Source organism: Lissotriton vulgaris, chromosome 7 (genome assembly GCF_964263255.1).
Source record: "Lissotriton vulgaris chromosome 7, aLisVul1.2, whole genome shotgun sequence".
In the NCBI taxonomy this organism is placed as follows: domain Eukaryota; kingdom Metazoa; phylum Chordata; class Amphibia; order Caudata; family Salamandridae; genus Lissotriton; species Lissotriton vulgaris.
In genome coordinates, this window is record NC_141695.1 from 822,556,774 (window position 1) to 822,569,348 (window position 12,575).

The 12,575-nt window shown below is 46.0% G+C and overlaps 1 protein-coding gene across 1 annotated transcript in view; it reads left to right on the plus strand.

The window, feature by feature from the left end:
- The window catches only part of DNAH17 (dynein axonemal heavy chain 17), a 15,539,113-nt gene that overhangs the window by 14,464,061 nt on the left and 1,062,477 nt on the right, over window positions 1-12,575 (plus strand). Inside the window, exon 75 of the mRNA XM_086931082.1 lies at window positions 5,538-5,765. Coding sequence (XP_086787208.1) covers window positions 5,538-5,765 — 228 coding nt within the window. The remainder of the gene's footprint in view (window positions 1-5,537; window positions 5,766-12,575) is intronic.

Consider the following 12,575-nt stretch of genomic DNA (forward strand, 5'->3'; position numbering starts at 1 on the left):
CCACTGTCTTTCAACCTTGGAATCTTACCACCTCATTTTGCACAGGCACCTTTCATGTCGTTTTTGCCGATGATGCCTGAGGTTGGCCTATTCCGACATCGAGGTACTCCATGCCGGTGCAATCCCTGGGGCTGTGTTGATCTGGTCGGACAACCTCTCGGCCTTGCCTGACGCCCTCAGCTATCCCTGTGGAGCCTCCATCGATCCGGCCCCGAAGTCACCATCGACGCCGATACCCAAGATGAGATCTAGAATGGAGGCACAGAGGCTTCTGGAGGAGGAAGAATGCCAAGAGCAACAAAAAGAGGCTAAAGAGGCGGAAATTATTGATCCCATGCAAGAGTTTGAGGGACTACAGGAGGCTTTTGGTGTAGATACATCCCCAGAGTGGGAACTCTCTTCTACCAAAGGCCTTCCTTCGCAGGAAGCGTCTTCTTACCACTCAATGATAATGAAGGCGGCAGATTTACTGGACTTGCAGTTGCCTACTGCGGATATCAAGTCAAACATCCTGACAGAGGTCCTTCACTCTCCTTCTTCTGTGACCGAGCCTCTGCTCCCATTTAATTAGGCTATGACAGAGCCCATCTTAGACGTATGGCAGAAGCCTATGACTGCCCCTGCTGTGTCACATCGGTGGCAAGAAGGTACAAAGTAGGGACTGGGGATCCAGCGTTCTTATCTACACATCCATCTACTAAGAGCTTGGTTGTTCAGGCATCATGCTCTACAAAACAGTATTCTGGCTCTTTTCCATCTCGCCTGGAGATAGGGAATCCAAGATGATGGTACAATCAGCTAAGAAGGTGTTTTCCTCAGCCAGTATGGCTTTAAAATCGACAATTGCAACATGCCTACTGGGTCGCTACCTTCATGCTTTGATAGATCCGGCTAAGGAGGTGATCCTTAAGTTTCCAAAGGACGTTCAGGGCCACTTTGCGGAGGTTCTGTTGGACACTCAAACTGCAGCCCGTCGGGTCATTCAATCAACTTGACATAGCTGAGACTGTTGCTAGGGTGATGGGTACCTCAGTGGCAACTAGTGGGCACGCCTGGCTCACGGGTCTGGTTTTTCTTCGGATGTGCAGGCCACCCTTTTAGACTTGTCTTTTGATGGCTCTTGTCTCTTTGGTACCAAAGCGTACTCAGCCTGCAGCGCTTTAAGGATAGCAGGGCCATTCTTAGGCCTGCAGTTCCAGCCTAGAGGCTTTGGCTACCGTAGATTTTGATGGTTTGGCAAGGCTATGCCCTTTTGGTAGCAGCAGCAACAACAGGCAAACTCTCATTGTAGATCATACAGAGGGAAAGGTAGAGGTTACCTGCTAGGCTCAGCTCACCAGCAAATCTCCTCCTCCTCTCCTGTTCCCCCAACTGGTGCCGCAGGGAAGCAGCTCTAGATCCCCCATCTTAGCGCATGGTGGTCCGGTGGGAGGCCAGGTGTCCCATTTTCTATGAAATTGGAGATCTGTTACATCAGCTCCATGGGTGTATGATCTCATAGAAAATGGTTACATCCTTCCTTTCTGGGAGGTTCCGCCTCCTTTCTCCCCTTGCCAGGTCTGGTGCTCAGAGGACCATCTATTGCTCCTAAAACAAGAGGTTCTGTCTTTACTACTGAAGGGTGCATTAGAAGTTGTTCCGGAGCAAGAAAGGGGTCAGGGATGCTACTCTCAGTATTTCCAGATTCCCAAGAAATACGGGCAATTGAGACTGATCCTAGACCTCAGAGTCTTGAATTTTTACCTCAAACAGGAGAAATTCAAGATGTTGACCCTGCCTCAGGTTCTTCTGGTGCTGCAGCAGGAAGATTGGATTGTGTTGATCGATTTACAGGATGCATATTCTCATCCTGAAGTCGCATCAGAGGCTTCTCCGTTTTAATATGGGATCTCAACACTACCAGTTTGCAGTCCTTCCATTCGGTCTTACATCCGCTCTAATGGTCATCACAAAGGTGATGTCAGTAGTAGCAGCACATTTCAGAAGATCAGGGATTCCTCTTTTCCCGTATCTGGACAACTGGCTGCTCAAAGCAAAGGCACCAGAGATGGTTTTGATAAATGTACCCAAATCTCACCTGGTGCCCTCTCAGCACATCTTGTTCATAGGGGCAGAACTGGACACTGCTGTGAGCTGTGCTTTCCCACCTCCTCAGAGGATTCTAAACATCCAGGCTATGATTCAGATTTTTCAAGATGGAGCCACTGTTCCAGTCCTAAAGGTCTTACACGTGCTCGGTCTGTTCGCTTCTTGCATACTGTTGGTCAACTATGCATGCTGGCACATGAGGGCACTCCAGTGGTGCCTCCACAGGCAGGGGTTTCAACACAATGGAGATCTCAGGGAGGTGGCCAGAATCTCCTAAGACACTACAGCTGAGCTGTTGTGGTGGTGTTTCAGACAACTTGTCTCAAGGGAGGCCATTTCAACCTCCTTCTCCGGGGGCCACAGTGACAACGGATGCCTCCACTCTAGTGTGGGGAGCTCATCTGGGGATCTGTAGATCAAGGGCCTTTGCCCTCCAGAGGAAAGATTGCTTCACACCAATCTTCTAGAATTACGGTCAACACGTTTGGCTATCAAGGCTTTTCTCCCCTCCCTTCATGATCAGACAGGTCCTGACGGACAACACTACCACAATGTGGTACATAAACAGGGAGGAGTTGGGTTGTATCTTCTCTACAGAAAGGACTCTGCGACTCTGGTCTCGGGCTCAGATTTGTGTAATTGCAAATCATCTGGCCAGGGTGCATAATGTTCATGCGGACAGTCTCAGTTGGCAGTACTTGGCCGATCACAAGTGGCATCTTTATCCGGAGGTGGTCCATCACATTTTCAGGATATGGGGGTTTCCTCGTTGGACCAGTTTGCCCCTCACAAGAACGCGCACTGCCCGTCATTCTGCAGTCTCCAGTATCCGATGCGGGAACGTTGGGGGACGCATTTCAGCTAGATTGGGACTTAAACCTTCTAAAAGCGGTCTGCCCATACCCTTGATTCCTCGAGTTCTGAGGAAGATTCGCCAAGACAGGGCCCAAGTACTATTAATCCCTCCGGACTTGCCAAAAAGGGTGTGGTTCACAGACCTTCTTTACCTCTCATCGCACCCTCTGCTCCTTCTCCCTTTCAGGGCTGACCTCCTCTCGCAGTCGCTGGGGCGGTTCTACACCTCCACCTCCAGAGCTTGCACCTTCATGCCCGGAGATTGAAAGGGGCAACCTGAGTTCTTTCTCTCTCCCACCGGATGTGCTGGATGTTATTTTATCAGCAAGAAGACACTTCACCAAATCTGTCTATTCTGGTAGGTGGGGCAAATTTGTTAAATGGTGTGGAGAGAGCAATAGATCCTTGGCAGGGCCATCTGTCTGATATTCTGAGTTTGTCTCTTGCCCTGGCTCATCAGGGTTGTGTAGTGGCTACTGTTCCATCAATCGATCAATCAAGATTGGTGAAGTGTACTACTCACCCGTGAGGGTCTTAGGGCGCTGAGGCAGGGGGTGCGAGAAGCTCCATTGGGATCATTGGAAGAGCCCGGTCTCGATGTTCTTTCTCAACTGGTGCAGTGTTGGGCTTTTTCAGGGATTAAGGGGGAGTTCGTTAAGGGCTACTTGTCCGCCTTGTTGGCTTTTCTTTGCTTAACAGACCAACCCTCTTTATTTAAGTCTCCCATAGTCATGAGATTCATGAAGGGTCTCATTAACACGTTTCCTCCCTCTCCATTTATCATGCCTCAGTGGAAGTTGAATTCAGTCCTTACTTTGTTGATGGGGTCCCCCTTTGAACCGCTGCATAGTTTTCCATTGAGATTGCGATTACTTCTGCCAGGGGAGTTAGTGAGCTGCAGGCCCTTAGCTCTAAGTCGGCTTTTACCTCAATACATGCGGATAAGATGGTTTTTATGACCAGAGCTGTTTTAATGGCTCAAGTGGTCACTCCCTTCCACCTAGGGCAATCTATCACTTTACCTACTTTTATCCTCCCCCTCACAATTCTAAGGAGGCGGCGAGACTTCACCCCCTGGACCCTAAGTGGATGGTCAGCTTTTACCTGAACAAGACAGCTGAAAGGCATCAACTTGGGCCTCCCTCCACACTTTTGGAAAGCATTACTTCTTAGACTCAGAGGTGAGGGTGGATGGCCACGTTACACGTTCTGTGCTGCAAGATTTTGTGGTCTAGGTTGGCAGGCACCCTTCTCTATGAATGGGACTGCTTGGGGATTCAATTCAAAAGGTGAGGAATTCACAGGTAGATGTATCCATCGGAAGAACAAGTTACTTACTTTTGGCAACACTTTTTCTGGTGGATACAGTATCTGCCTGTGGATTCCTCACTGATCCACCCGCCTCCCCGTTGCCTGCCTGATTATACCGAAAAAATAATTACCATGAAATTAATGTATTTTATTGTTATTTGAATATTATGATGCTTGTCACTAGGAAATGTCTAACCGGACCCAGGAGCTTGTTTCCGGTCCAGGGAAGACCTGGCTTGGCAGTTCAGTCTGGACTGTTCTCATGAGGCACAGGGTCAAGACTGATTTGCATATGGCTGGGTCTGAACTGGGGTGGTAAAGTGAGCTAAAGGACGATGATGGCTTCAATCCGGATCTGTGACTGGGAGTGAGTTTCTGAAAAGTTTCAACGTTCCGCCCATCATCTCCTTGTGTTTGCTTTATATTTTAGAATTTCCAGTTTCTTTTCTTGTTTAAATCATATACCGTGTATACTTGAGGAAATGTTGTGTACTGTGTATGCTTGTGAAATGTGGGCAGTTCACTTGTTCACCTCAAAGGCCCGGAAAAAAATGTTGGAACTGACGTGATCTCACAGACGACGACTTCTTATGGCTCCAATGACGTTGCGCAGGGTCGTGAGCGGAGCCATTCCATTGTGACGTCCTCGTTGAAGTGGTAGAGCTATGGAGAAAAGTTTCTGTGGAATACTGTGCAAGGGCTAATTCAAAAGGGGAGGAATCCACAGGCAGATGCAGTATCCACCATAAAAAGCATTACTGAGGGTAAGTAACTTGTTCTTCTAGCTGCAGATTCCTTACCGATCTATTCATCCCTACCCGCTCTGAGCAGATTTCTAGGGTCACAGTTTTCCATATCAGTGGTCGGTGTTCTTCATGGCTCTATGCTTTTGCCGCGGAAAGTCAAGAAAAGAAAATGACATTGGGGTGTCTGGGTGGCACCTAAATAGGTGCTGCAGTTGTCACTTTCGGTTTGCTCCACACCAACGATGCACACAAAGCCGAACAACCTCACCTACCGGAGCGCAGGGGTACTGCTCATAAAAAATCTTCTGGGCCCAGTCTGACATGTGGGAAATTCTAAGGTAAGAAATCTGTGGCTAGATATAGTCCCAACCAGATAAGGCTTTACCAAAGGTAAGTAACATGTTTTACAGGTAAACTGCTTCTTCTTACTCTGTGTTTAAAGTGTGGAATTTGGAGGTTTTTCAATACCTTCATTATAAATTGATGTTTAGCTTTGTAAAAGCATGCTTACAACTACTGCACATTTTTCTCTTCCAGAATATCCATCTTGTGCAGAAGTGGTTGGGTACCTTGGATAAGAAAGTTGAGCAAAACAGTATTGGTAGCCATGAGGACTACCGAGTGTTTATAAGCGCTGAACCTGCACCAACCCCAGACTCACATATTATTCCTCAAGGACTGCTCGAAAATGCAATTAAAATTACCAACGAGCCACCAACAGGCATGCTTGCTAATTTACATATGGCTTTGGACCTTTTTAATCAGGTATGTCATTGCAGGTATACTACTGAAAGTGTTCACAGATGCAAATGCTAATGGTCATTACTAGTTTAACCAGTATGCATGTCACTGTTGGGGAAATGTCTTTGGAAGAAGAAAGTTTGTGCTGAAAGGTTTCAAGACTTATTCAACGCTGTATATATTTCACAATATTGTAATTTCTACTGGGTAAATTGTAAAAATAGGGAGGTTGACAAAGATGGATTGATAGCCACCGACAGCCTAATGAGAAAGAGTACTGCATTTACAAATACATATTTTGGAGTATGCAAGAAAAAGAAGTCGAGAACGCTGGGCAGTTCTCAAGTTTAGGTGGAAAGCAGTTCCAGTATAGAGCACTCTCAACACCAGCGACACTCTAAATGTGCTCACCTCAAATGTCTGGTTTTCTTTCAAAGTCTTTAAGCATAGGATTAGACAGTGCCATCCACACTGAGGTAGAAAGGGAGAACGTATTTTGCCATTTCCACAGCAAAGTCTTTAAGCATAGGATTATCACAGTGCTATCCATGCCGAGCTGTAAAATGACCAAAGCCCTTTATCACTCCAGGCACCGTGTTACAGCTTTGGATTGGTAAAATACCATCCAAGCCAACCTGAAATGAATAAAAGCAACACCTGACACTTTTTTCACTCTCATTAGAGCTCTTCAGAGAGGTATAGCTTTATCCAGACACAAGGCAGCACCCAGTATAAGTCAAAACAATACCCTTTCATTTTTTTGCATTGTTTTGACATATTTTGGAGTATACATACATTGGAATTCATTTTGTATAAAGACATCCATCTTATGAGCTGTCAAAAATTCTTTAGGAAATAAATCATTCTTTTACACCCCTTATTTCCCTAATTGAGCTGTAAGTATTTCAGTGAGCATAACGATTTTGGATTTGTCAGAAGATGGCCAGTACTTCACAGACATGGACATAACTTTTATTACAGAGTGTAATAAACTGGGTTTCTGTTGCAGTATCCCCCACTTTTTGTCTGGCTTTTGATACAAATTTGACTGAGGTGTACCGGGTCTCTGCTGTCCAGTTTCCCCTATCATTGTTTTTCCCCCAAAACAGTACCACAATTGGCACAACTTCAGTATTGCTTGTAAACCCCTCGTAAATGGTAACCCCGGTAACTAGGGCATTGGCACAGAAGAGGAACCCCAAGTCCCCTCACCAAGGCCCTGCACTCTGCCATTGCAGATTGCGTGCCTTGGCGCAGACAAAACTGAAGAGTTGACATGGCATCCATCCCTGGGTGACATGCCCGAAAGACATGGCATGTGATATAGTAAGACAACTCTCTAGCAGGCCTTAGCCTTAAGGTAGGGTGCCCTAAATCTCCTGTGAGGGAATAGCTGCATGAACAGATATACCCCTGCAATATCCATGTCAATTCATGGATGTTGCAAGTGACCAGGGAAGCCATAATAAGTACATGGGCTGGACACTCGTCATTAAGAGGTCCCCAGCTCCATGATGGCTTTACTGAAGTATGGTATGTTTTGTACCATACATCTCAGCATAATAAACCTATACTGATTCCAGTTTTATATGTATTTATAATTGCACAGAGAGAACTCCTAAGAGTGAAACCTACCAACCCTTAGGGTGTCACAGACTGGCCTAAGCCAGTCTGCTACCACCAGACAGTGTTCTGTCCTCATGGGGTGAGTGCCTGCACGCTCAGAGGTCAAGAACACTGCCCTATCCTGGGTGGGGGTGTTTATACCTCCCCCTGATCAGGAAGAGCCATCTGTGGTGGGGAGCTTTGAAAGCCTAGCCACCTTTCTAATCTGAGAATTGCAGTGTGTCCACTTTTGATATTGAAATGTATTTCTATAACAAAACTTATTGATGAAGTTCTGTGGTTCTACAAAATAAATATCACCAAAATATTATTATTATTAATTGGTCTTAGATTTATTCACTGAGTGTGTCTCATTTATGGCAACTGAGTGTCCAACAAATGCTGCCCTCTGATAAGCTGAACTGCTCACCCACACTGCCACAAAAGAGAGGATTAGCATTATCAACGTTAGTCTATGGAGATCCACTGGATTCTCTGCACACTATACCTCATTTTGGTGTAGTATTTAGAGAGCCAGCTTCCTAGACAGATCAAATAAAAGAATTGGGAAGATCAACAAAACAGTCATTTCCCCTTCGAAATATTAACTTAATACAGCAAATACAAGAAGAAATTATTTCTAAAATATTTTAGGGCTGTGAAAAATTATTCCCAATTGATTCTTAAAACAACCACAGGGAGAATCGCTATACTAACAACGATTATAAGGAGGGATTATACACTAATTCATATTTATGTCCCAACATCTAGCCCTTCCAAAATCTCAAAACATAAACAAGTAATCAATATTTTTCTTTGAGGAAAGGGGCAAACATTTGCTCAATGGAGGTGAGTATGGTGTCTAAACATGTATGTGAATATGTAAGTGCATCCTGTAAGTAAAGTGAGAATATTTAACTCTATTACTTTGTTTTAGAATGAGTGATACTTTAGGAAGGAGAAAGGTAAAAGGAATGAAAAAAGAATATTTTAGCTGTTAAGAAAATCATGAGTCTACCCTTGAGATAGAGTTAGATTCTATGCATTACTTAGTTGGTCATGATAGGTGTAGTCAGTATTGTTCCTGGGCAGTGATCTGCTAACATTCAAGCCACCACATTTGGCTACTGGTGTACCCCTATACGTGATTACTGTATGGTACTGAGGTACCCAGGGCATAGGTACAACAGGGTTCTCCCATGGGCCGCAGCATGTATTCTACCACCCATGAGAGACCACTTAAACTGTGACTACAGGCCTGACATTGCAGCCTGTGTAAGCTGGTGTTAGCACCATTTATGGCAGATATAATTTTACGTATATCTGAGGTCACTACACTTAAAACCTATAAGTCACCCCTAAGGCAGTCCTTTCAATCCTGAAGGCAGGGTGCTGGATTAAAAGTGTGTTGGTGCCCCTGCATGAGCAGGACACCCCTACAAACCCTGGAGTCGATTTTCCAGGTTTTGAAAGTACTGCCAGCCATTTTGATACATATAGTGGCCATCCATCATTACGCGATGGCTAACTATATAGTGTCTGTGCCTAACTTGGGAATGTTTGGTATCATATCCCAACACTGTTACCGGTGTTTCCCGTATGATTCTATGCACTGGGGGGCTCTTCCCGGAAGCCCCAAGTACTCCTGGTATTAGCCTTCAAGGTCTGTCAGCAAACTAGTGCTAGTGCCGACCCCAGACACGATCTTCGCTACTTAGCTGAGCTCAAGTTGGGTAAGATAGAACAATAGGTTGCCTGTTACAGGATGGTGTGACCATCTCCCAGGCAGGACTTAGTGTATTGGGCTGGGGTGGAGGCGCTTGCCAGCACCACCAGACCACCAGGAAGGGCACATATAGGGTCCTCCTTTCATACTCTGGTTAGAGATAGTTCAGGGAAACTGGACAAAGGACTTGGGAGTACCCTCCCCTCTGTCTGGCCTCTCCTCTGGTAGGGATCCTTGAGTCGTCCTAACCCATTTCAAAGGGTATTTAAGAGCTTTCATGTGGGTGGGTCCTCAGATTCGCCGTGAGACAAGAGTCAAGCCTGAAACCACATCACTCTTTGACCATCTGGACCATGGGTACTCACAAACATTTCCCCAGGGGCCACAAAGTATGGTCAGCTGTGTGACCGAGGGCCGCACTGATGCGAGCAGGGTGGCGGTAGGGAGTCTGGGTGGATGCGTAAAGAGGCCTATAAAAATGTGAAATAAACGGGCAAGCCTTTATTTACTGGTTGACTAAAGTTAAGTGGTGCAGGACACCATCATAGTTACTTCATAACTTAATTTTACATTTTTTCAGAATGTAAGTGTCCAGCAAGTAAATGGCAGTTCATGCTGCTGTTCATCAGGGGGCCACATGTAAAAGGTCAAGAAGGCCACAAGAGGCCCATGGGCCGTACTTTGGGTATCACTGGTGTGGACCTTGGACATCGCTGAACTTCTCCTAGAACCGGGACTGCATCACAGAAGACTCCTGCTGCTCCTTGTCTCGCTGTTCTTCAAGTCTTCTATGTGCTTCATCCCGGATCTTCAACACACCTGTGGGCATCAAGGGCACTCAAAGTAATCTCCTTTGGAGTGAACGAGTCACTCCCCTCCATCTGCAGGCACCGCAACAAAGCTGACCAGTCTGCTGCTCCTAACGTCCCAAGAACTTGGAAAGGCTCAGCTACACAGGTGGTGGTTCTACAACTCCCTTGAGACCTGGCCTGTCCTCTCTGCAACTTTTAGGTCAGTATCCCTCGTCGGAATCGAACCCCTGTGCACCAGATTGACTTGCCATTGCCAAGGCTTGTTGGCTCTGCACTCGAGAGATCTTTGGGCTACAAGAAGCTCCAGCCTCCAGCATCTCTTTTGGTCTTGATCTGTGTCCTCACCACATCCTCTGCACTGTGGGTCTTCATCTTTAGTGAGCTGCTCGAAGTCCTCTTGCGTCTCCTGTGCCTTCGGCCAGTGGGTCCTCCCAAGGGTCTTCTCCTGCTTCAGTGGGTTCCCCTGCGGCTCCGTTCTGCTCTGACTCTCCTATGTGTGCTGAGACCGTTGGAGCTTGCTGGTCCAAACGTTGCTCCTTCTTCGCTTTCCACGCCTTTTGCAGCTGCCAAGGCTTGTTGGTGCTCTCGCCGGACACTGACCCCCCCCTGGTTCTTGACTTCTGATGTGGGTCAGCTCTTGCACTGCTCCTGGTCTTCATCCGCATCGCCTAGTCCACACAGCTACAAAGTCAAGGTTGCCGACATCAAACTGAACCTTCCAAACGTCGGTGGCCATTGCTCCTCCATGCCTCCTGTTCACCTGAGAGTGGCATAGGCTCTGTCCCCTCTGCTTGCAGGTTCTCCTCTTCAATGATCCACCATTGGATTGCACCGGATTCTTGCACAGTCTTTGCCAGCTGCATTTTTTCTGAAGTCCTCCATTGTGGTTTACGGCAGTTTCCAACATCACTTTGCACCTATGCTCCCAGCTTCCCTGGTGTAAGTATCCTGGTTTCTGTGGTATCCACAGGTGGGGTGATTCTCCAACCTTCTATCTTCTACAGGGTTTCTTCAGGGTACACTGGGAAGGGTCCTTCTTCAAAGCTGCAAGTGCAATTATCTTGTTGACTTTTATTGAGTTCACAGCTGTGTTTCCACTCTGCATACAGCCTCCATGGGGCTCCTGGATACTTACCTTGGGTGGTCCCTTGTGTCCCCATCTCATTTGAGTCTCCTGGTCCAAGTCCCGACTTCGGTCGCCGTTCGCATTCATCTTTTTTAGTATATGGTTTTGAATCTCACTTGAGACCACTGTGAATTGTGCTTATTTACCTATTTACAATTAAAGCACCAGAAAACACGTATGGATGGTCATATCAAACTACAAAACACTTGTGGCAGCCCCATACTTAACAATCACATTCCAGGCTCACAGAAAACAGAAATTAATGGGGCTTTGTTTGGGGAAATTTCCATCGATTATGGACCAACTAAGCTGGGTGCACGACGGACCCAAAATCTGCAGACTATGCGGGCAATGAGGACTTCATTCATCTTGTCTGTATCTGCCCGAATCTAGCTCAAGCTCGAATCTCTCTTTTAAAAAAGTCTATGAACGAGCGGGGCATAAGAACGTGCAGATCTGCAATTATGGCAACCTTGAACCCAGCAGACACGCAATTGAACTGCCTATTATTAAAGTTCCTTGCAGCCCACTCCCAAGCGCTAAAACAAACCTTAGCACCATATCCACAAAAGGATAACACGACAGGGGGGAGGGCTCTCCGGAACTTAACAGAGAAAAAAAACAAGAACTCCTGAACTAAGCTAGACAGATTGTATTCTAATTACACTGTATTCTATGTTAAATAACAAGCTCTACCTTAGACTGAGAATGTTTTAGAACCTATTAACAGATATTGCACCCAAAATTTAAGAAATTTTAAACACACTAGTCGATTCTTTAAAATGTATTGTTGTGGTTTTAATTAACTGAAACATAAAAAAAATCATTTCATTTTCATTTCTATTTACAATTAAAGTATTGTTGTGTATGTGTGTTGATATCTCTGAATAGGAAATATACCAATGTGTAAGTGAGTGTAGTGTCATAAAGAGACTTATTTTTATATATACACTGTGTGGTTCTTTTTCATTTAACCTACACTGCATGATTAGATCTGGTAAAACAAGCTGCTTAACACTCCTTCAAGATAAGCCTGAAAGCTGCTCTGCACAGCTACCACTTAGAGAGCTTTCTATGGTTGTCTAAGACCACTAAAATCACCATAAGGGTTGCCTGTATTAGTGCAAGGTCTTTCACTTAAATAAGTGTGCACCATATACTAAGGCAGCCTTGTACAGGCCCCGTCTCAGATATCAGGCCCTTCACCCAGTGCTGTCCCCGACACCCTCAAGGAGACACACCTCAAATAGCAGCCCCAATGACTAAGTAGACCAAGTCCTAGCACCAATAGAGCATTTGCATGTCACAATGGAAACATGCTTCAATGTTCTGACCACTGACCTTGCTTCCTGCGCATTGACCACTGCAAGCTCTCTGACATGTGTCTCATGGGAGAAACACAGGCTACCCTCCCTCCCATCGTGACAGACAACCAACGGATTGTCAGTGAATGATGGAGCCAGACCCACCAACTACAGGAAAGAGCAAAAGATACAGAAGGCAGACCACGCAGGTGCAACATGAACATTCTGTGTTTACCAGAGATGGTTGAAAGTCGTGACCCC